Raw genomic sequence first — 25,386 nt, forward strand, 5'->3', positions numbered from 1 at the left:
ATTCTGCAGCTAAGGGCAAAATAACTGCTGATAATGTGAAGGGAGCAATTTCCTGGCAAGCAAGTAAAACAGCTACCAATGAGGAATCCTATTGAATGACATATGACCTGGTATTAAGTACTTTAGAGTGTTTACTTTGGCAAATAAAGACAGCTATGGTCAGTCTTGAGATTACTGGTAATTTACATGATTCTAGGTTGGCTTTCGAAGTATCACACGTTATTGAACTTGAACATTTTTACCTTCTTAACAGTGGATTTCCATGAACTTTGGGATTTATTTTGAATGCAAACCAAGTAAATAAATGTAAAAAATAAGGTTGATGCAGTGGAAGGCACAGGGCCGTCCGGTCGAGCACTGAGCCAGGACTTGGGGGCGTTTTTGACAGTGAAGGTGTCTCTTAAGAAACCTGAAGGTCCCAACACGGTAGCCCGTAGATGCTATGCAGAGCTTTACTGACCACGTGTTGTAGCTATGGGGCAATGTGAAAAATACATGGAATAAACTGTGATGCGGGGTACTTGTGTTTGTATTGGTTTTGTTGTTGGATCCTAAAGCTTGTCCCCTTGACCACCTAGAAGACAGAAGTCATACAAAGACTTTCCTTACATTAGTCTTAAAACATGTAGTCATGGCCAGGGCAATGGCGTGCAAGGCTGACTTTTACTTTCTCTAGATAAACCACGCTGACCGCTGTTATCATGGCCCAGTCTGAACTACACAGTGATTGAATCTGTGCTTTTAGTGTGGGGCAAAAGAGCACCTCAGTAAAGGAGAGAAGTGGGGTGGATTTACAACAACGCACAAAACAAGAAAACACATCATTGCTAAAGAAATAAAGAATAATAATTGTTTTTAATCTCAATTTCATTTTGTTTTATTCATTACTCGAATCCAAACTGGTGATGGAAAATAAAATTTGATTTATTGCTCAGACCTCAGCAGTGGGATTATAAGAACAACAATAACAACAATGTACAGCGTGTGCAGTTATACCTGTGCACTTCCCCAAGGCCGAGGCAGCAGTTAAGAAATGGTGTGTTTTACTGCTTATGAGTTCAACTTATCATTTGTAAAAAGGCACAAACAGAAGTTTTATTTGGCCTCTTTTAAGAGACCTTGTAGAGTTTCTGGGCATGTGTAGGGCTGCGGAGTAATCTTTTTAAGAGTGTGAAATCGGTGAGTTTTTGTCAATATGTGATGTGCATGCACACACAGGATGAAAATGTGGCGCTCCTGTGATGGTATGGCTTATGTATATGGAAGATCTGGCTTTAAGGATAGTCAGTGGTCTTGGTGTTAAATGTGAATAAGCTTCCCCTGAATATCCATAAGTCCTGCAAGGTAATGCTAATCGAGTGCATAAAGTTGATTATCTTTTGCACAACATTCAGTCTGTGATGCTGTGCTGGAAGATAAGCTCCTAGCACTTCAAAGGTTCTGTTTGTCATTGGTGCTTTGATTTTTCACTTCCTGATGATGATGATGGCGATGATGATGATGGGGATGTTCATTTGAGCATACAGAGAAGCTCTGCAGTATAACACATCTTCCACTATAGCATCAGTGTGTGATTTAGTCAAATAGGATGGTATCTTTGCACCGATAATTTCCCTAATGGAGTTTTAAAGTAGACGGTTCAGCTCCACTTTAGTGCAGTGAGAACGGAGATTTCTTACCAAATGTAAAAAATATGTCAAGAAGAATATATTCTAAATCCAGATGTTCAGAAGACTGTAAGACTGTAGCTATGAAAATGGGTATCCACAAAAAGCTTCTGAGTTGCCCCCAACTGTTTGTATGCATGGAGCATTAACTGTAGGAACCGACCGGGACTTGCCCGTTTCCTCCTCCCTGACCAGTCGATATACATGTGGGTTCTCGGGAAGGTCAGCGCAGGAGGAGCCAATCTGAGGGGCTCTGCTTCGATGCTGCGTGGCCATATTGATTCAGGAACACTGGGAGGCAGTGCTTTGTTACACGTTGGGCCAGGAGTCAATTGGCTCTCACTGCACCGTGCGGACAGCTACCTCAGTCAATTGGCATCAGTGTGGCGGGAAGAGCAGCGCAGGCACCGTTTCTCTCTGGAGACTAGCACAAATTGTATTAGCAGAAGAGACTACAGGTAGCGGGAGGTTGTAATTTTTTTGTGATTAAGATCATTTTCATTACTTAACACATATAACAGGCATGTCAGGTTTGGTGTGGTGGTAATAAATATTAAACAAAAATATGAATATAAAATTGGCAAATCTGCTTTTGAGTCTTTGAGTAATCTTTTTAAACAATAAAATTGGAACTCCATTTAGATTCTGTTTGTGTCTACACTTTTTTCACATGACTGTAATGCATGCCAAGAAAGGAGACATTAACACTTTTTAAAATTAAATATTAAGATATACTGAAAAAAACTCTGTATTTGATTGGCATAATTATTTGTATCATATTTCCACACTAAACTCAGATGAGAAAATATCAACTGCTGTATATAGAAAATCCTAACTTGAAACAGATTGGAGCTGATGTAGGATAAACTCTCCATATCTGGTAAATATTAGGACAGAGCTGCAGGTATTTGCCAAAGTCTAATACCATCAGTTGATTATTAAAAGCTTGGCTTCCAGCAATAGTTTGGTTTTTTTTAACAGGGTTTTTTAACAGATGTATTCCAAGCCAGTCAGCACACCACACCGTTTTGGACTTTTTTGAGGAATGAAAGTAATAGCCACAGATTTAACAGACGCAGCTGTTAAGCTTTATTCACATAAAGTTAACGTGATTTTTTTCTGTTGTTATGTGTATTTAAAGTTAAAAGCAGAAATAATCAACCAGAAAATGTGTCTGAGCCCTGATGTTCAGTTACTTTAGGTAGTAAGCTACGCTACATGGACAAAACTGTTCGAACACACTACATTTGTATAAAATCATGCATCCAGCCACACAGTCTGCCTTTACATACAGTTTTGAAAGCATGCATTACATGTACCAGTACCTTTGTCTATTTAGTGTAGTTAGCTGGTTCCTACTGTGTTTTTTAGTTGTTAGTTTTTTTTTTGGCTAGCTAATGAAGCTAAGCTAAAGCTTATAAAGCTGATCTAAAACTGTGTTTGTTTGACTGCTTAGCTTCCATGAATGGACCTTTATTTTAGAGATTCTCCATCACTGCATGACACTGGGTCTAACTATTAGTGTTTTTTTTTTTTTTTTAAAAAGCTAATGAAAATGCCTATTATGCTTTTTTATGATGGCTAGCTAGCTGAATGCTCGTTTGTTGTTGTTTTTTTTAAATTTCTTTTTAAGTGCAGATTATTGCTTTTAGATATTGAGTACATGGAGAAATGCAAATTTTAATGGGCTTGGTCCATCTTGTTATGGTTCTCAGTTACGGACATGCTATATTTGCAACAGTAGACATCAAAAGAGGCTAAGAGGTTAAAATCTTACTTTGAGAGCATAGACAGAGACCATGAGCTAAAATGCAATTGCTATTGGCAGAAACCTTGATCATTCTCTCTGTATTTGAGCCACCCTGCTGTTCTTCATTTCTTCATTCAGTTTCCTTGGAAAGAGACTGAAATGAATACTAATATTCAACTGAATATCACAGTGAAAAAGGCGGAAATAATATTTCTACCTACTAACATGAATAGACCAGAATGCAATAATGCAGCAGCTGACTTGCTAGATCTTTAGGAAGGGGTATAACAGTTCTGGTAAATGTAGGAAATCACTACCTGAAATGCAACTAGACAAGGCAGGCTGACAGACGAAGAATAAATGGCAACCCTTCATTATAAAATACCTCCTGAAATGCACTGAACATCATGGATTGATGTTGGATGTCTAACAGCGTAGGAGGATACGTGGGCGGATTTTTCCTTTAAATCTCATAGTCATTGTCTCTTTTCACATCCAGAGCATCAAGAGTACCGAAGCAAAACATCAAATGTTGTTGCAATTCAAATACTTATGGAGTCGGCTGTATCGGCCTGTGTAGGAGGGTGAGTGAATTTTATGGAGCTAGATGGGGGATAATGTGGGAAAGTTGCGGTACCGTATGACAATAAAAACCCATGAGATGTGGTTGATTGTATTGTTTAGAAAGTTGGGCTGAAGTTTTCCATTTAAGTGCTGACATTTGTATAGACTCGGCTATTTTAAAGAAGCGTACACGTAAAATACTGCTCTGAGTGGGCCAGGTAGTGAAAAAAAACAACAGCATTAATTTGAGTTAAAGTGCGTCCATTAAGACCTCCTGGTCGCTTTCATTAAGGTGATGAAAGGTGTTGACCGTAGCTTGAAACCAGCCATGTGCTGCAGTCTAACCTGCTCTAATTTGTCCTAAATATTATTGTAAGGAACTGCCTCTGCTTTTATTGAATAAGAAATGCTGTGCTGATGCCAGAGGAGGTCAATGCTGTATTCTTTCTCCCTGTAATGGCCCACATATAGAGTTTTGTTCTCTGAATAAATGTAGGTGCGTGAGTTTAAACCATATTTACAGATCCGTAATAACTATTCCTAATATAAAGACTGTACACAGAGTGCTTTCATAAAATCATTTGGGCTAATGAGGCTGGGTGCTCGATGGATATCATTCATTGAGAGCATTTCTCTGAAACTTTAAACCCCACAACTAAATCAGCAACAGTCAGTGTATTTTATCTTTTTTGAATCTACTTATTAAGAGTTTATTTTTTAGAAACTTGACTTAATAACTACACCATTTTTCATGAAACACCTACCTAAACACAACCTCCCATTCAGGCCCTTTCACAGGCTCTTTGATACTTTCATTTGGACATTTTGTTTGGCACATAGAAATAGATTTATACAGTAAGTCTGTGCCACTGGTAAGCTGTAACTGCAAAACCTTTCTGCATCATCCTAGAAATGAAACTTCAGTTAGCTCTGACATCGATGTCGTCAGGTGCCATTGTTTCCTCAGCACACCAGCATAAGAATAAATGCTGGTAATGGTGTCGGCCACTTATGTAGGCTGCGTAGTATTCAAATATCTAATCAGCCTGGTAACATGTTGACATGGTAGAGAATTTGTTGAAGTTCAAACCCAGCATCAGAATAGGGAAGAAAGGTCATTTAAATGTCTTCGAATGTAGAATGGCAGTTTTTCAGATGATGACAAAATGTTTTACTAGGATTTCCCATACAACCATCTTTAGGGTTTCTGTAGAATGGTCTGAAGGAGAGGAAAAACCCAGTGAGCACCAATTCCCCAGGTGAAAAACACTTGTTGATGTCAGGGGTCAGTGTAACCCAGCCACAGGGGATACAAGCCAGTGTACTCCTAGTGTTGGTCCCAAGCCCAGATAAATGAGGAGAGTTGTGTCAGGAAGGGCATTCGGGGTTAAGGCTTTGCCAAATCAAACATACAGGTGATAAAGAATCAGATCTGTATGTTGGTACAGTCTGGGCACAGGTTAAAAATAACTGCCTCCACTGCTACTATTGGCTGAAGAGGGGGAAGGTGTGTTAGGAGGCAGCAAGAGAGCAGTCGGATAACTCAGATTGAGTGGTTTGGGGATAAAGTCAGAGATGGTTTGGACATGTGCAGTGAATCCATCCTTTGTTGTAGTACTGGTTCAGGTGGTGGTGTGGGGGATATTTTCTTGGTGCACTTTGGGCCCATTGAACTGACATACTTAAGTGTCACCGCCTACCCAAGAATTGTTGGTGACCATGTCCATCCCTTTACAACCACATAACCCTTTTCCACTAGTACCTTCTGAGGTGATCTGAAAATGTGACATCATGCCATAATTGGGTAGTCAGTGCCGTCACTCAATGAGTCACGGGAGCATCTGCTTTGCGAAAATCGGCACTGCCACTTTTGAAACCTGCCAACAAGAGAAATGGCTACACAAAAAACAACACCATAGTCCCCAAGTCTGAGAGAAAGTCATACACTGAGCAGCAGGCATACCGTCGTTTCGACATCCTGCTTTGTTGTAGCGTAATGGAAAACGACCGCTTTTGGTGTATCCATGATGGCTGCTTCCAGGTGCCACGTCACAAAGCTCAGATCATTTCGAACTGCTTTGTCGAACATGATGATAAGTTCATTGTACTCAAATGGCCTCCACAATTACCAAATCTCAATTCAGCAATGGATTTGAAGGAAAAGGAGACTTGCATCAAATATGTGGAGCTGACCAATCTGCAGCAGATGTGTGATCATGTCACCATGGGCCAGGATCTCTGAGGAATGCTTCCAGTAACTTAAATATATACCACAAAGAATTGAGGCTCTGGAGGCAAAGGAAAGTCCAGACCGCTACTGCTACTAGCAAGGGCAGCAAATGACAACAAATTTCTTCCTGTTCAAAGGGAGTTTTTCATTCCCGCTGTCACCAAATGCTTGCTCATAGTGGGTTGTTTGATAGAGGAGGTTTTCTCTGTATTATTGTAGGGTCTTTAATTTACAGTATAAAGCACCTTGAGGTAGCTGCTGATGTGATTTAGTGTTACATAAATGAAACTGAATAAAGAAGTTTCAAAGTTTAAAGTAGCGATGCAGCAGTTCCTTTGTCATTCAGACAGGCATGGTGATGCAGCAAAGCAAACATCATTTAAACATCACAACCTTTTGTCTCCTGAATGCCTTCACAGTTCATCATACTTACTTTTTGTTTTCTAGTATGGATCAAGCTTTGCATTTGCCATAATATGACGCAGCAATTTATTAATTAGACTGTTTTTTGACACGTCGTAGCAGTAATCTAAAGGGAGTGACTGGGTCCTGTATCTCCCTTATAAATAAAAAACTAGTTTTCATATTTGCTTCCTAAGGTGCTCTAAATTCCATTTCTTCCTAATAAGGCATGAAATTTGCTATAATTTTTTTTATCAATATAATAGGATAGATTTTGTTTTGTGAAAGCAGCAGGGGATGCATTTCATTAAACAGCATGAAAAATTTCACCCACCATTAGTAACCTGTCGCCTTAATAGGTAACTTTCTATTGTTTGGACCGTATCCATCCAGGATGTAAAGAGGTTTTTATAGAAACAAAGTGCGGAGGTGGCACATCGTAAATAAATGTTCCAGCCTGCTGGGTTCAATTTGTGTATTTGAGAATATACTTTTATTTTTTTTGAGAAACACTTAACACATTGAAACATAAACAATACGTTCACTTAATCATTTGATAACATTTTAGGAATAAATGCGTTGTTATGGCCAAACTTACAGTGCATTCATATACTTTATGTAATGTAATAGACTCAGGAGAAGAAAAAGATTATGATTAAACATGACAAAAAAAAATGAAGTTCATAATGTAAGAGCACGCCTACACCTACAGACCATAAAAGGAACATATTATATTTAATGTGTGGCAAGAGACTGGCAGTTGCAAAGTGCAAAGTTATAAAATCGAGTACATCTTAATAAAAGTTAATGAAATTAAGTTGCACAGATTCACCTGTGACCATGTTCACCAAGTTTGAATATGTCCATAGTTTAACTTTCAAACCCAAAAGCAGCATCTGTCTTCACATGACCCGATATCAGTTTGTGAACATCATTCAGCTGTGATATTTTGTCCTGAAAGGAAGAGAATGTAAATGTGTGGCAAAAGCTAGCATTGGCCATAGCACATATGTAAACATTAAAGAGTCAGCAGATGAAAGTTGGCTAACTTTAGCTAGCAGTTATGAAATCAAGTCTTTTATTTATAGCTTGCGTTTAAAAGCAACAGCTGCTCTAACCAAAGGGATTTACAGTGAGATTAGACACATGTGATTTAAAACGATATAAATAAGGAGAAAGGTGTTTATTGAAATGAGCACAATATACAGAGTCAGGAACGGCTCCATGACGATCATTAGGAGACAGAGGAGAAGAACAGAGGTTTAAAAAACATCAAGAGAGTGAAAAGTCTAATTGCGGATCCCAAACTGTTCAACAGTTTAGGGCCGAGGAATGAAAATGCTCCATCCAGTTTGGTCCTGGCGACAGCTCGTGTTGTGTTTTAAAAGCAAAAACAAAACTGCCAGTACAGCACAGCCATGGGCTCGCTTCTTGGTAGCAGCAAGAAAGTTTGGCTGCTGCGTTTTTGAACAACTTCAGGCTAAAAATGGCTGACTGACTATACTTTTGATGACGGTAATTGTGCAAGTTATCTGAAATGGAAAATGCCAGTACTGATAACTGAGCTGATTTGTTTATGGCATTTTAAACCTGAACCATGGATGAAACTAAGATTTCTTTCATCACTCAATAAAAGAGGACCGAGGTCATTTGATTGCGGTGGTGGGGGTGACTGCCCGGCCAAAGGTCAGACCCTCACTTTGAGTCTGGTTAGCAGATGGAGGCTTTTTCTGCCGTGCAGGATTCTTACATCCTCAATAATAAGAATGTAGCAGCAAAACCTCTGGACATCCTGAAATGAGCAACCTTTCAATTTCAACAAGAAAATCATGTTATTTCTTCTCAAATGCTGCACAGTATTCTTTCAGTCCTTGCTGTTTTTATATGATGAACAGAAACTATTATCTGTAATCAGAGCTCCTGAAGAACGGCATCTTTAGAGGTCATTGCTGTTTTAAATGTCATTATTTTTCTGTCTGCTGCTTCTTCCTTTCTTTCTGGAAGTGGCTGAAAACAGAATATAAAAACCATAGTTCAGCAGAGGTGTAGTGATATTAAAAATCTACAATAAAAACAGCAAAACATTATGATTACTTTGGGAAACACTAGCTTTGTTTTTTTGTAATTAGATTTTTCTCCCTTGTGGGGAAAGAAGAGAACTAAAAGGGCTTTCTGACAGTTTTTTGTGAGCACAAAAAAGCCGGGAGCAAAAGCTGAACATTTCTTTGTTTAACTAAGGTTTATAATATCCTTTTTCAAGGCATAGATGCTATCAAAACATGTGAGAACCTGCTTCAACATTTCCTGCTTTGTTTTGATTCACACTATAGAGCAAGACTGCACTATGAGCCCGTAACTGTGTGCGCAATCAGAGTGAGCCCATTCTGAAGCACCCTTTAAGTCAGCCTTTTATCCAGCGTCTAACCTCGTGAGCAGTTTTCTCCACTGACCAGAGAGCAGCACAGGTCCAGTCCTCAGAAGAGAGCCTTAACGGGGCTTTGGAAGATTGGGGTTACACGCCGAGCCCGCACCGTGCCTCACCGCGCAGAGGTCAAAGTCATCAAATCATCACTGCCAGCTTGGGAGGCGCCGGAGCCCGTTTCCTGACACTTTGGGGCTTGTGGGTTTCAGAGATAACATTAGAAAGGTGCTGTGACGGAGAGCGTGCCGTCGTCAGGCAACAGCACTGCAGCATGCTCGCAGTCTCAAACCGTCAAGACGACACTCAGGTTATTTAAAGGAGGATGATTAATGTGTTGAGAAATGGCAAGCACCTGCCCCAGCTGCACTCCCTCTCCTGTGTGTGTGTGTGTGTGTGTGGGTGGCTGGATGCACGAGCACATATACTGTATCCATATATGTGTTCGCTTCCTTTTGTTCGTGTGTGTGTGTGTCTGGTGTGTATTTTTGCATGTCTATTGTGTGCATTTCTCACAGACGCTTGGTGTGACACTGTGTGTGTGTGTGTGTGTGCATTGCGCTGACTGGGCCGGTGTGCTGGCAATTAGAAAAACCACCAGTGGCAAGGTGCACATTAATCATGTTCCTCAGCTGAAAGAGAGAAATGGGGCGGAGATGGGGAGAGGAAGAGAGGGAGGAGGAGAAAGAATAATGAGAGACGGTGTCTGAGGCATTCAGAGCCGCTCCGTCGCACTGTTTGCTCTGACATGATGTTGGAAGCATTTATGAATAGGCAAGGTCACGACAATGGGCCCAAACCCACTGGGCAGGGAGAACCAGAGGTTGATCTAGTTGCACTTTTTCCACAGCGACAACTTGAGCCAAGGACTGTGTCGCGCTCTCATTGTACCTTACAATGTGCGGCATGAATGGAAGACTAGATAGTAAGCAGGGCTGCACAGTTATGATCAACGTGATTATCACAATTATTTGTCACTATTATTCTTTACACTGTGATGGCCTGAGTGCATCTCCTAAAAGTCTTTCTTACTGACTATTTTCCCAAAGCCTTCATTGCTCGCTGTGTTTTAGCGGAGATGCGTTCTGGAGATTGCGTTGGTGATTTCGGCGCGTGTTTGTGAGCTGGATGGGTGCGCTGACGTGCGCTGGCTCGCTTTTATGGCTGTGTGAGTCGTTGGACAATTAATGTTGGCAGTCATCGCTTTTCTTGGCCTTCATGCACGAATCATCAGTTTGTGGTGTGTTTTCAGTCAGTTGAGTAAGTCTGCAGAACTCATTGCCTGCGATTTCTTCTCGGTTAACATCGTTTGTCCTAAATGCAAAATACTTCCAGAAAAAGTTGTCACAATACCTGAATTTAAACTAGGAAATACTCGGTACTCTATACCATTTTCAGCAGCATTTTTTCTTTGACACAAATTTGAAACTTGACAAACGAATAAATGCTGTCGACAGAGTTGTCAAAGGCTATGCAATCTTTTAGTACATCTAGACTGGACTACTGTAACGCACTGTGTACTAGAGTTAGTCATTTCTAGCTTACTTATAATTCAAAGAGCCTTAGTAAGATAATTGACTGGGACAAAAAAGAGAACTCACATTACTCCAGCATTGACAGCCTTGCATCGGCTTCCCGTGCATTACAGGATGGAGCATAAAGCAGTGCTGTTTGTGTTTAAAGCCTTAAATGGTCTTGTGTTACACTCCCTGGAGATCGTTGAAGTCTGCTTCCCCATCACTCTTAACCACCAGATGGTCAAAGCTTATTTCAAAAGAGAGTCGTGCCTTTGCTGGTGTTGCACCAAGACTCTGGGATGACCTCCCAAGTGACCTCAGGCAAACCTCAGCTGCGACTTTCTTTACGACCTTTTTTTTTGCTGATCTCTGCAATAGGTTGTTTCTTTGATATTTATGTATGTAATGTGAATGTGTGTCATTTGAATTTTAGGATTTTACAAATGTCCTAAATAAATAAAATCTACTTACTAACTCTTCAACTCATTATTTTTTCCATTTAGTCATCAGAATTGATGTGACAGTAAATATCAACTAATCCCAGCTAACCACATCAGGGGTAATAATGACCGATTACAGGTATTTGGCAGATATATCTGTTAATCCATAACATAGTTCGGTTGCTAAACAATGTCATATGAGTGAGCCACGTTAGGTGAGCGTTCATAGGTTCAGTCATGGCTCATCTCCCCCTCCATAAAAAGCTTGGATTTCAGATTTAAACAACATTAGGACCCTAATGATAAGAAACCAGTAAATCAGCTATTTTTGATTGATAATTAAATGATTAATTCATTGTCATAGCAGCTGCCCATTTTCCGTAGACTGACTAATGGGATTAATTGATTATTTTTTTCAGCTCTTGTTAGTCATAATGCTGCATTCTCCCCGAGAATGTACCGAGCCAAAAGCTCTTCCATGATGGTAGTGTAACACTCATGTTTGGAAAAGAAGTATTCTTTTTTAAAATGGATTTAAATGTTAATGGTTACATTTTAAAGCTTTCCTCTTACATTGCACTTATTTTCACGCACAGTGTGTGAGTGCTACACTGTAAAGTAGATGGCAAAAACATAGGAATGAATCACGTATGTTGTATTTGTGCTACAGTAATAATGTGCCCGTATTCGTCAGGGACTTTGCCATATATTGTTGGGGGCGGGTGTATACCAACATTTTTACCAAAAAATATTGATCTGATGGCTTCTATTATTTATATACTTACAGTATAGAGCTTGCTTCTTCTCCTTTGGGGTATGCTCCATGACTCATTTTCCTGTTCAAGTCAACTCTTCAACCAATCAGAATTCTACTTACGTGTATCGTCATATCCGTTGGCTTTTTGAAGGACTGTTGGTTGAATTCCAACAGTCCCTGTCCCCGCATAGCCAAAGAGTTAGACAAACAGGCACCAACGCGGGACCATAAATCCCAAATAACACTACTCAGTAGAAATAAAAATGCTCAAGTTCTCCCCAATGAATTGACCTGAATTAAATTTGTTGCTGCCTACGAGACAGAGAGTGGAACACCGACTTCTACAGCAGTCAGCGAGGGTTTTTTTGTTGTTTTTAGGAACTGAATGAACCCAAATACATAAACATTGTGGTCTGCAAAGGTACTCTGCTGCATTAGATGCAGTATCTCAAACTCAACAGAAACAACAACATAAATATTGAATAGCAAGAAGTCCTGCAGACATACATTAGTAGTTTTAGTTTTGTTGTATGTCCAGAACCCCTTGCTGTTGGTTTATGTTAACTTTTACTTTGTGTACATGACCCACAAAAGTCTGAGACGTTGGGGTGTGACTGCAGGTTATTAAGGCTTCTGTAATGATTCTCTCTGGTTGGAGGGCCTGATGTCTTTATATGTAAACTATAACGTCTGTCATATATAGAAGCCATTACCTTCTCATCAGCTCTACAAAGTGTGAAACCTGTCTGATAAAGTTTTTCCTTTTGTTTTACAGATGTATGATTGCCGATGAGGTAAGCACACACAACGCTGGCTCAGGAAATCTATTTTCCAAAAAAAAAGAACCTGAGAGTTTGCTGCATGCCTTCCAAATTAATTTGTCAGCCCTCTGCTGCACTCCCACGTGCTTAATCGGTTTTGACACTAGAATCATTCTGAGACCTTATTACTCTTGGGCCTCACATCAGCTCAGCCGTCATATGCAATTTGCCACAGAGTCAGTGCGCAATTGACTTGTTTTTCTCCCCATTCGCCATGTGTTGTTGTTTGGTGGGCCCAGATGGGTCTCGGGAAGACCGTGCAGGCCATCGCAGTGGCGTACACCTTCAGGCAGGAGTGGCCCCTCCTGGTGGTGGTGCCCTCGTCCCTCAAGTACCCCTGGATCGAAGAGCTGGAGAGGTGGATCCCCGAGCTGCAGCCTGGAGACATCAATTTGGTGGAGAACAAGAGCCACACCATGTAGGTCATCGCACCACATTACCCCGTTTGACCTTCATCCCTAAAAATCCCCTCCATACTCATGTCAGCCTCTTAGTGTCTGGTTTTACTGGGACTAAATTTTGGTTTTGACTCTTCTGACGTTCTTAAAGCTGGTTTGACTGTTTTATTAAACTAAAGCTCTAAACACAATAGCTGCTTGTTTACATTTAACAGCAAAACTAGAAATCAAATTGAGTTTCTGTCTATTTTTGGTCTCCACCACATCCTGAAGGCTGATCTCTCTCTCTTAATTCTTAAATGCTCCCAACTGTTCACAAATAGCGCTCAACAGGTGGAGCAGGTCCTTATTAAAATGTATTTTTAAGATCAAGTTGAATGATCTCCTAAATATAGAATAAGCAATTTGTTCTACTCCAAATCAAAGGCTAATATTGTCACAATGACAAAGACTACAGTAGCTTAATGGCTTATTATTAAAGCAGCGGTTTGTAACATCAAACTGCACATTACTGCTGCTGTGGTTGTGAAATTCTGGATAGATGGTGAATTATTAATTTTTTGTTTGTTTTGTGGTGTGACTTAGCGTGCACATTATTCGATGCTGTCTCGTTTACAGAGCGTTGCAGAAGGGAAGCTCGATACTGGCTTAAAAATCACATAAAGGTACTTAAAGGTACTGTTTTTGAACCCTGTAACGCAAAGTGTATCATATTTGATACATGAGAGTTTGTGAGTTCTTGACTTCAACACCATCAGTGTGAGTTTTGTTTTTTGTTTTTTAATTAAATTGCACAATACATTTATAAGCAAACATCACGCTTGACTGGTTAAATATATTGACTCAATACACCATGCTGTGGCACAAAGTGGTACTGCATGAAGGTACGGCCTGACTTTAGTTCAGCTTCAGCTGATAATCCTTTGATAGAACATACACAGGAATTTTGGGCAGCTGTTTCCTTCCTTTTTTAACACATGTAAGTAACTCTAAAAGAAAGACTTGTAGTTTGATTTTATAGAATATAATCAATTCTCTGGTTTCAAACCCCCCAAAAAAAGAATGTCTGCTGCTAATACATTTAATGGTAAACTAATCATGTTTCCACCGATAACTTTGGTTTTCCTGTGTAGAAGCTCACTCAGGGTTACTTCAGTACTCATAATATCCATGCAAAGTATTGTGCGAGTGGACGGCGGCAGCCATTACTTGAATTTAAAGCGTCGTTGCCCTTACAATAAGCTGCACAGCAGCATCTAACATCTCTTGTTATGACTTCTTCTCTCCGGCCCTCTGCTAATCATTTACTCTAAAAAGACGTAATAAAAGCGCGAACGTTCACGGTCACACTGTGTGAAGTGGAGGCAGCGTGATAGACGGCAAAGCTGGGCTCGATAAATTAATCTCAAAGTGTCCCCTGGTGTCAAGAGCCAGCAGGGGCTGATGTTTGACAGCACTGACAGACAAATCATGTCAAGGCGACGTCTGCGATATTGAACAAGAGCTGAATTTATTTTATTTATTTATTTTTTCCCACGCAGGAAGGAAAAATGCTGTTGCTGGAACGTGCTTCATTTTGTTTGCACTGATTCAGGTTTCTGTATTGTGGATTAATGTTGCATGTAAGCTTAGAAAACATCTACTTTTTCATCTTCTCAACTTTCCCCTAGTTTTTTTTTTTCTAATTTTTGAATGACATAAACTTTCTATATTTGTGACTTGGATTAGATGGGGGGGCACTCCCAGCATCACAGATGAGGTGCAAAGAGGTTGTGAAAGCCTTCTGGGGAAAACGTGTCCTTGAACTGGATGTGTTAATGACTGAACGAGGAGGCAAGAAAAAATTATGCAGCACCTCCTCTCGGTATTTTGACTCACTTGTGCCTTTGTAGAACATGAATGGCACCTTAGGTTTATTTCAGCTTGGAAATGTGTGTCTGTGAGCGCCTGCGTGTGTGGCGAAGTCAAAGAATTAAAGCTTGACAGATGCTGGAAATGTTTTTGATTTCTCAGAGATCATTATTGAGTTTCATGCAGCTGAATGTCGCCTGTGTGTTTGTTTGTTTATCTGTGCCTGTGTACCCGTGTCAGAGCTGCACATACCATAGCTGAAAAATATAGAAATTGCTATGAAGCCGTAAAAAAGGAGATGGATGAAAGGTTTGTGTGTGTGTGTGTGTGTGTGTGTGTGTGTGTGTGTGTGTGTGTGTGTGTGTGTGTGTGTGTGTGTCTTGACACGTATTTAAGTCCATAGGCTCTTTTAAACAGCTTGGTTTGCTTTACCTTAAGGGCTCAGTTGCCAAGTCAATAACACCCGAACATTTAAGCAGGTGTCGAGTGTATATACAATCCTGACTGTAAGCTGTAAACTACACGTTTACTACTTTTAAAGGGGGCTTCTTCAAAAGCTACAGTGATATACTCATCGCCAACAAACTCCATGAAAATCACCCATAAATTGGCACTAGATAAATAAATTAATACTCTAAGTACTGTTGGTGTACCCAAGGTCAAAAACATCATATTTTATTTATACCATACAGCTAAAAACAACGAGTGACATGTGTGTTTTTTTACACACATTATATTGTGGCTAAACAGTTGCAAAACTCCCCAAATAATAAATAATTTCCTTTTGTTAAAACCTGTAGTACAGACATGTTTTAGGAGTTTAACAAGCCTTAAAAAACTACGTGTCTGTTATTTTTCATTGTAGAATTACTTTCACTTATGGATGCAGTAGGTTTGAGAGGAAGGCTCAGAAATCATATCTAATCCATACAGAAATACTCTTGACAGGTGCTACAACACCTTTGATTTAAACCTGTCATGCTAATAATTGGACACAATCTTATATATAATACTTAAGTAAAATATTTGGATACTAATCCTCAAATGTTTGACGCTCCAATATAAATGCTAAATGTATCTTTGGCTTTTACTTTGTAGCTCTTTTATTTGAAGCTACTTGAGGAAATCTTTAAGTAAATACAATTTAGATCATGTGGCCCAAGCTTAACGTCTAAAGCTTTCATTAGCTTTTAGAGGCTACAATGTACAGTCAATTGTTAGTTAGCCTTTAGCCCCCCCACCCCTCCACATATACAAAAAGTTAGTTACTAAGATTTTGGAGCATTTTTTAAATAAACTTTTTTTATAAAAAACATTTTTTAAAAAGGATAAATTCTGGGCTATTTCTGAGCAATGAGATGGTATAACAGACTGTTGGTTTTGGTCTTTTTATGAGGCTTATTGTCAATAAAACAGTTACACAGCAATCATTGAAAAAGTACAAACAGCAAGCACAGAGTTACTAGTTTCACTGTAACCATAGAAACCTGATAATATTCTTGTTTCTTGTGTCACAATCATAGGTAGTTTACAGATACACATTGTTAATAAACACATTATTCATTTTGAATCTAAAGTTCACTGGTTTTACCCGTTTTACTTGTTAGCTATTGTTAGCTATCTCTGTCTCCCATTATTGTATTGGTTTCACACTACTGGTTTAACAAAAACCATTAAAAGAAGTGACTCTTTTTATTGGTCTTTTATGTGTATGCTGTTATCCTTTCAGTGGCATTGGTAGCAGTAAAGTGACGGTCCTGGGCTATGGCCTACTCACCACAGATGCACGCCCCCTGGTGGAGGCACTGAGCGGGCAACGGTTTGCCGTGGTGGTGGTGGACGAGTCGCATTATCTCAAATCCAGGAACGCAGCGCGGACGAAGATTCTCGTTCCTCTCATTCAGAGCGCCAAGCGCGCCATCCTGCTCACCGGTACCCCTGCTCTGGGTCGACCTGAGGAGGTAATAAAACTTGATTAAATGGTAATTTAATGACGCCTCAGGGGGAAAGGATACAAATTTAACTGGAGTAAGCTGTTTTGTTTTCTCACCAAATGACACGGCAGATTCAAAGTTCCTTCAAACCCCGCTTTGAATTTTTAATGAAAAATTAAACACAGAGCTGAAGAGGAGGGAGCAGTGTGGCTAAATAGAGAAGGCTGCATTCAGTAGATTTGGAACAGATGGATTTTTATAAAGGAATCCTGAGCCCACACTTGTGAGGAGAGATTAGCAGGCCAGCTCGGGGCTCAGCTCTAGCTGCTCACAAAGGTGCTCCACTGTGCAGCGCAGGTAGATCGCCATGGTAACTTGCTCTAGAGCAGGCTACGCTCGGATCCGACATTCAAAAAGCCAATTAACTCTCTCCGGCGTCACTTATCCTCCAGGATCCCGTGGTCTTATTTCAATAACCTTTGTTGCAAAAACTTCATTTACAAAGCCCGATATGAAGAGACACTGCACCGCAATAAATGAGACAAGTAATAAAAAGAAACGCACAGGAGGAGGGGGGGACTATTGAATTTCAAGACAATAAGAAGGGCTGTTCACAGGACAACGGTGTTTGGAGAGCGGCTGAGCCAATCCCCTCTCCATAATGATTTATTATATCATTTTTATATATGTTATATTGAAGCTGTAGATTACAGCCATATTCCATCACTGCAGCTAAGGAAGATGAAGAAGACGTCGTGAATAGAAAATCCTTTCACCGTCTCAATGTGAAGAGACAATACAGTATCAATAACAAACACCATGTGCCCGCTGTACTCCGATACAGCTGTGTGCTTAGGCGTTTTAAACTTCCCACAATTCTTCCAGTCATCTTCTGCAGCTTCGGGAGCAGAGTAACTCTTAGCTTTTACTGTGTTTGTGTTGCTTAAATAGTCATGATGTTGGCTTAATGAATAATTGATGAAAGTTCATGTGTTTATTAGCTAATTCTCATCATCTTCTGTAAAGATTTTACCCCTTTTTTCCTTCCTTTTTGCAATTTCAGTGCAACATTTAAGAATAATTTGTTTTAGCACACCGTACAGAACAGCCTAATTGTGATAGCTGTTTCCTTCAGTGCGCACACAACCACACGCACCCACCCACGCACATACACAGAGGCCCCATAATTATTCGTAACCTGCGGTGTATCTTATTTAAGTTTTTTTTCCCCACCCGAATGTCTGTGCTGCATATTAAAAACATTACAACTTTATTTATTAAGGTCTTTTCTTCTAAACAGGTTTCCAAAGTGCTCTGCACATTTATGTAAAGGATATGTTAAATAACACCACAGTGGAGAAACTAAGAAGAGGCACTGCCTAAGACCCGAGCTCTTTCATGGCATGCATTTTTAATTTTTCTTTGCTATTTGGGCTGATTGGGACCTAAATAATGTAAAAACAAAGAATTACCAGATTTTTTTTAACCTAATTTTTGTTTTTGAGAAAAATGAGATCCACATATGAGGACATTTGTTTCAAATTTTGATAGAACAGTGGCAGCATAATGTCCTCGTAAGTGCATATCAGGCCCTTGTAGAGAAAAATTAAGTATTTTGGTCTAGACGTCCCAAAATGTGATGTCCACATATGTGGACGCCAGGTCCTAGGAGGTTAAAGACCCAGAAAAACATCTGTCTGTAAAATTGAAAAAAATCAATGATGAAGAGTGTATTACACATTCAGAGACACTATTTATACAGTTCAAATTAAAAAAAAAAAAAAAAAAAAGATAATCTGCTTTGCTGGAAGTGTGTGTGTTGGTTTCTGCCTATTGGTACAATTTAATTTCTGACATCACTATGTTCCAGCTGAGCCACACCCACCCACCTCAAACCAAACAGGAGACGGTCAGAAATTGAAACCTCTACCCAACTTTAAAAAAAACCCCAAACTGCTCCATCTTCAACATAAATAATGTATTGCATCATATTAGTATTTTTTTAGTTAATATTTTATTAGTAATTATCAGTTAAAGTCCCCAAATTTGTTACATTGACTTGGTATTGCTAAGACTTGCTTACTCCACATTGTATGTTTTTAAAAACATAATAAATGTGTTTTTATGTTTTAAAAGGAAAAGAAATGTTAGTATCACGGGGGAATATTTTCAGCTGTGGATTAATACACATTTGGTGCTCCAGTTTATATTTACAGCAGCAGGACGGACTCTGCAAGATTGACTCAATTACAGTGTGTGTGTGTGTGTGTGTGTGTGTGTGTGTGTGTGTGTGTGTGTTTACACTAATGAAGGAACATGTTCGCTTACTGATGCTGATATTAGATTTTGAACAACAAAAGAGGTCGATCTCTGTGGTTCAAAGAGTGACATGTCAGCATTCACTCACACACACACACACACACACACACACACACACACACACACACACACACACACACACACTTGTTAGTAGAATCAATTCATTGCTTATTTTTCATTTGATGTGTTGAAGAAATAATATAAAATATTACCAACATTGTTTCTAATAAATTCCTATCAAAGAGGCTTCATATATAAATATTTAGCAGTTCATATATAGAAGCTTCATTATCAGTGAGCTAATAATCAACCTCCTGACTAATATATGCTAAACTATTTATGCGGGACTCTGCTTGGATCGCACTGTCATCTAACTGCCACGTTGCTTTGAGGGAAACTTAATTATTGCCTAGACCCGATCATGATAATTAACTGATGAAATTCAGGCGGATAATTAATTCCAAAACGAAGTAAAGTTAGTACTCGCAAGTAATCTCGAGAAGGTGTATCATCGAAAAAGTGCACGCGCATGTGTGTTATAGACTTCGGCGTGTGTGTGCGTGACACATGCTATCCTGTCTTTGCCGTTGCCCGCCTGCAGTGGTGAGGTTAGTTTTTAGATATCATCTCTCCTTCCTTCTCCCTGCCACTAGAATCTGAAACTGAATATAACATTTTATCATCCACAGCATAAACCTGATAAGCCCTGTCCCTGCCTCTGTGCCAGTCTCCTCGCTGCCATCATTACTCACTGTGGCTCTGACATCGAGTTAGCACACAGCTCAGGGCATGCTGCACCGTTCATGATGTGCCCTCATTCCTCCCACCTATTATATCAGTGGCGTGAGGGGGGAAGCAAAGCTCCCGGTGAACAAGTGCTGAATTTAGAATAAGGCTCGTCAGTGTAGCTGCTGACGATTAACTGTCATTACTTGAGAAATTGCTGCATATACTGGAAAACTGACGGGGATGGTGTGCATTCAAACAGCAGCCTTGATGTTTGCACACACACGTACACATACACATCACGTGAATATTCTGTGAGCTTTGTTGCAACCTGTGATATAAACACGCTCTTTACCTGCAGTCACATACGTCCACTGAAGACAGACAGCAGCAGCTTGTTTTTTGTCTTGCGACATCAAGCAAAGCAAAGATCTTTTGATAATCTTTATGCCAGGAGCTGTTTAATTGGAGTAAGTCGACTGTGTCCACATCCTTAAAATTTCAAATCCGTTTCATTTTCTTCACCTTGTTAGACTGCACAGCGGTTTGACCTGGTTAATTGGTGCTGACACAAATAACCACACAGTTGCACAACGCAGCGCTGGTAAACTAGGCGAAGGACAGCAGGACCTTGGGTAAGCTACAGAGAAGATGTACTTCATGACAGTAGACTAATCATGAGCTCTGGTAAGGTCTCTGTTTAAAGCTAAAAAAAGCTCATGCTACTTTGTGCAAAAGCGAAAAGGTGGGAACTAAAACAGCCAGCAGTTTCAAGGATACATACATGCTAAATCAGGAGACTGTGTTTGCTTTACTTTTCTTTATAAGAGTTAAAAGTTAGACCCAGCAGCTGGTCACCTTGCTTAACTACTAATGTCAGTTAAATAGTACTACAGTCGAGCTTGTTAACACTAGCTAGCATTATTCTTCATAAGCTACTGGTCATTTTCATAGACTATATAAAAGAAGTGGATGCAGGATCTGTGTCTAAAAAAGTAAAGGCAGTGCAGATGTGTCCTACATTTGCATTCTTTGTAATGGCCAGCAGGGGGCAGTTCTACTGGCTCCTAAACAGTCTGAGGTTTTAGAAGTCTATGGGAAAGCTATGTTACTTTTCCCTTTGTTTATAATCTCAGTTAGCATTTTCCTAAGTATTGTATAATCTCAATCACTGGTTTCAAGTCTTCTTTAAAACATCAGTGTTCATTTTCGTAAATTATAGTCCCATGTAGGAGAAAATAGAGCATAAAGCAAGTCGCTACGTATTAGGATGCAGTGCCCTTGGATTCTCAGCCACATCCACTCCTTCTCTTTTGACATCTGGTTTAAAAAAAAAAAAAAACAACACATCAGAAGCCAAATGCTCAACTCAAGACTTCAAAAACCAATATCACAACAGTTACATCTACTTTTATAGATTCCATAGTCACATCAGTGTAGCTGTACTAAAACCCCCATTTTTATGCTTCATTTCTTTAAATAAAAAGATAAAGATTGTTAGAAAGAAACTGTATGATAAGATAAACTATGCAAGCAATGAGAAGATCATTGGCGTTATAAAGAGATTCGTTCAGAAATCAGACAGTGAGATATCACACACTCTTCAGTTTGTTTCAGTTCTCTATCTCTTTCCCCCATACAGACATAAACACTCTCACAGATATTTCTATGAATTAATCCATGGTTTTATTAAAAATTGTAGTTAAGGATCCTTACCTGTCTGTGTATTTTACAGCTATTCATGCAAATTGACGCCCTTTATCCCAAGAGGTTCGGAACCTGGATTGACTATGCCAAAAAATACTGCAATGCCCATTACAGGTGACATTTTTCTAAATTTCTGCATATTTTATTGTTGTTCCTATTAACATGAACCGCAATGTTAGTTTACATTTTATATAACTGTATTTGTGTGTTATGTCAGCATTTTTGTTATTCTAATGCACTTTGTTTATATTGTCCAGAGTCTTACCCAAGAACATGATATTAATAGTACCTAGAGCTAGGAGAGTGTTAGCTTAGCCAAGCATAAAAACAGGAAGCTAGAGTAAATAGATAGCCTGACACTGGAACAGTTAAAAGTACAAACACTGAAGCACAAAAAAATATGTGAAAAGTGTGTGTGTGTGTGTGTGTGTGTGTGTGTGTGTGTGAGTGAGAGAGAGAAAATAGCTACCTATTGTTTTGGGGTTTTTTTGTTCGTTTGTTTTTTTATGCTAGGCTAAGCTAAAAGTGTTCCGACTCTTAGCTTTCTCTTCACAGCATACACTCCACAACAATTTTAATATTGAAATTGGGAAGCATTATTGTCGTATTGATTTGCCTGTTTTAACCTAGTATTACTCCGCATGGTATCACGCACATTTCTATGCCTCGACAGCTAGGGGTAGAAGCGTTAGCGACGCTGAAAGCTATATTTATGTTCAATTTAAGTAGAACTGCCACATCTTCCATACCACACAGTGAAAATGAGACACACAGGTGTTGGGTTAGCATATCTCTAACCTTTTGTAGAATTGAGGTTGTGTGGTGTATCTGAAAACATATGTACAACAGAAAAATTAAAACATATTCAGGTACAGGGTTTTGGGTCTTGATCTCTCTGCAGCTCCTTAAAAGGATATTTCAAATTTGACGTTTACTCAGACAGGATGAGCTGATCAGGTTTTGGAGATGGGTGGTCATAAAAGTCTCTGTGACCTTTTTAACCATTTTTGTGACCTGCCAGGAAATTTCACACGCATAGCATAGTGAAGTAGTGCTATTTAAACTGAATATTATTTATTTAAATTTATATCAAAGTCTTTGCTTTATTTAGTTTGGACAGGCGTAGAAATGAAGTGCAACCTGATTGATGCTGGAGGCATACAACTCATTTAAGGTGGTAACTGTACATTGATGAAAATTGATTGACACAAATCAGATGTTATTGAATCCATACCTTTTGAACCTATCTTACTGTGCCTGCATTTAAGTCCACTATCACCAGATTGAAGTGTACTCATTCACTGTTTATCTGCAGTTCTGTGGAATTAGCACAGTTTCAGTCCTTCTCACCTACCATTTAATTGTGTCTGCTGGGATAAGCCGGCCTATACCTGAGCCTGGATTGGTGGTGCTGCTGAGTTGATGGTTTGTTGTCAAAGCCAGACTGCAACTGAAGCCAAGCGCTAAATGCCAACTGGCTGCCAGTTTACAGTGATGATTGGTTACATGTGTGAACAAACACATCAGATGCATTGTTTTGGATGTCCATCAAAGTCAGCAGCTCGGTCAGGGAATGGCTTGGCGCCATTAAAGATAATGCTTTGTGTCTAAGAGCGCTTGGTGTGGCTGGGGAATGCCTTTCTAAGTCACACGTATGCACTCTCTCACACACACTCAGAGGAGTGCAAGGCGGTGCCATCTGAGTGCAATCTTCCCTTCTTGTTTCTTACATAAAGTTGAGGTTGCTGTGGGAAACGGCAGCAGCAGAGGTGAAAGGAAAAACAGCACTGCAGCTGGAGAGATGCTGGTTCAAATCTGCACACAAGGGGGAAACATTATTTTAGAAAGAATGAGTTAGTTTTCTATCCTACACCAATTACAGCTTTAAACAGAGAAGTGTGAAACAGCCAATTTTGGCAGTGCCTTGTTAAGTTTGTCCACACTTCCAGCCAATATGGCAGATAACCAGCCTTTGTGTGGGGGGCCAGTTCTATTCTAAAAGTCCATTTGGCTGATGAATTGTGAAAGTTGCCCGTGAGTTTTGGAATAAACCTGCTGCTGTGGCCATTAGGCAAAATAGTTTCCTGCTTTGCAAAGTGCCCTTAAGCAAAAAGGCAAAAAAAAAAGATTCCCCAACTCCTCCAACAGAGCTGCTTAACAGTAAACGATGGAAGGCTGTTCTAGTGCTGGGCAGCTCCCAGGTGGGAATGTTTAAATGTTTAACTATTCCTTCAAGGCACTGCTGCAAGTAAATAAGTGTGGTTTCTTGGGAAGTGCATCTCAGTTAGAGGTGTGTGTATTAAAAAGTTAGCAGGGACAACTTCATCACTTATTTATTCTCTCGCAGGTATTTTGGGCCTCGCAGGCAGTGGGACTGTCGCGGGGCGTCCAACTTGGAGGAGCTGCACCAGCGGCTGAGTCAGATCATGATCCGTCGTCTCAAAGCTGATGTGCTCAGTCAGCTGCCCCCCAAAATCCGCCAACGTATCCCCTTTGACCTGCCCAAGGAAGCTGCAAAGGTAGACGTGGGTGACGCACGTCACATGTAAAGACAAGTAATATGTATTTGTGTAGTTTCTGTAGCATATTTGGACTACAGATGAATCATGAACTGGTTGTGTGGTCAGCTGATAATAATCTGTGCATTCTATTTTGTAAGATAAAAGAAAAAAAAAGTGCCTGTTAAGTTGGACAGTTTTCAGATTTTTTTAAAAGTTGAGTTATTATTTATTTTAAATGTTCCGATTTAGTCGATCTATTGTGACAACTTCTCAAAATTCTCAACACCTCTCTGAGTCATTGGAACGCTCAGTGCAAGTCTTGACATCTCCCGTCTGACTCGTGGACCTCGTTGCTTTTGAAGGACGTTTTTTAGAATATAAATTTATGTCAAACATTATGTCTTTGTTTCTGTAACCACGCGGCAACACGTCGCTGGCAGCTCCATTCACGTTATCTAATTCTTTCAGCTACTGACAAAGCTAAATCAGTCCTGTTTTCAGAGCTCTGCGGTGTCAAGGTCTGCTTGTATCCTTTTGTATAAAACTCGCCCACAATCGGCAGAGCAGAAGCGAGTTTGGCGAATCCAACTCGAAGAGGGTCATGTGAGAAAACCTCTGAAAAAAGTGTGAGAGATTTCTGATGAATAAAAACAAATATTTTCACATGTGTTTATTATAGCAAACGGAATATTTGCAAGTTTATGGTTTTACAAAACCAGCATGTAGATGAGGTCACTTTGTGCAATTTCCTGATATTTTATAGACAAACAATGAACAGATTAACTAATAATTAAGCACAGTTCCTCAGTTAATCAGTCTCCTTTGGCCTCACTGTGAGGAGCTGTACTGCTGCACTTGGTTCAACCACCTGGTTATTTCTTTTTCAGAGAAAAATGCCTGTTACTACTTTAAGATTAAATAACTCTCTGTTAGTCTAAGCTTAGCAGTGAGGTCTCTGTGTGCTTGCTATTTTTCCTCCATCATATAGAAGATACCAGGGTATTTGTAGAGTAAATGTCATGTTTTGTGTGTAGGTGTTTGGATCTCTTTTAGCTTCCCCAAAGTTGTAGTTGCGGTTTCTGCCTCCCACGCCACACTGGATCCATGTGAATGTACACGTGAATGCCAATATGGCTTTGGCCCGGCTTGTGCGCAAGTTAGTGTGTCTCCTCTGCTCTATGCATAGGTCACTGAGGTCAAGGATTACCAGTAGTTAGTTTCCAACTGGAAGCACCCACAGCAGCACACACTCAGAAACATCCACTGAGAGGCTTTTGTTACATTTTCTATCATTCAGTTTGTTTTCAGAAAAGCTGGAAGGCTGTATAAAATGAAAGTATAATCACCTGATTTGAAATCCATCTAAAATCTGTATTTATTTGG

The 25,386-nt window shown here is 39.8% G+C and overlaps 1 protein-coding gene across 3 annotated transcripts in view; it reads left to right on the top strand.

The window, feature by feature from the left end:
• zranb3 (zinc finger, RAN-binding domain containing 3) overlaps nt 1–25,386 on the top strand; it is a 127,097-nt gene that overhangs the window by 3,869 nt on the left and 97,842 nt on the right. For all 3 annotated transcript variants that reach the window (XM_040051589.1, XM_040051591.1, XM_040051590.1), the window contains exons 3-7: nt 12,522–12,540; nt 12,807–12,985; nt 16,546–16,777; nt 21,531–21,616; nt 23,850–24,021. In XM_040051589.1, the coding sequence (XP_039907523.1) occupies nt 12,522–12,540; nt 12,807–12,985; nt 16,546–16,777; nt 21,531–21,616; nt 23,850–24,021 (688 nt within the window). The remainder of the gene's footprint in view (nt 1–12,521; nt 12,541–12,806; nt 12,986–16,545; nt 16,778–21,530; nt 21,617–23,849; nt 24,022–25,386) is intronic.

This window comes from Simochromis diagramma, unplaced genomic scaffold, assembly GCF_900408965.1.
Source record: "Simochromis diagramma unplaced genomic scaffold, fSimDia1.1 OVJJ01000107.1, whole genome shotgun sequence".
Classification (NCBI taxonomy): domain Eukaryota; kingdom Metazoa; phylum Chordata; class Actinopteri; order Cichliformes; family Cichlidae; genus Simochromis; species Simochromis diagramma.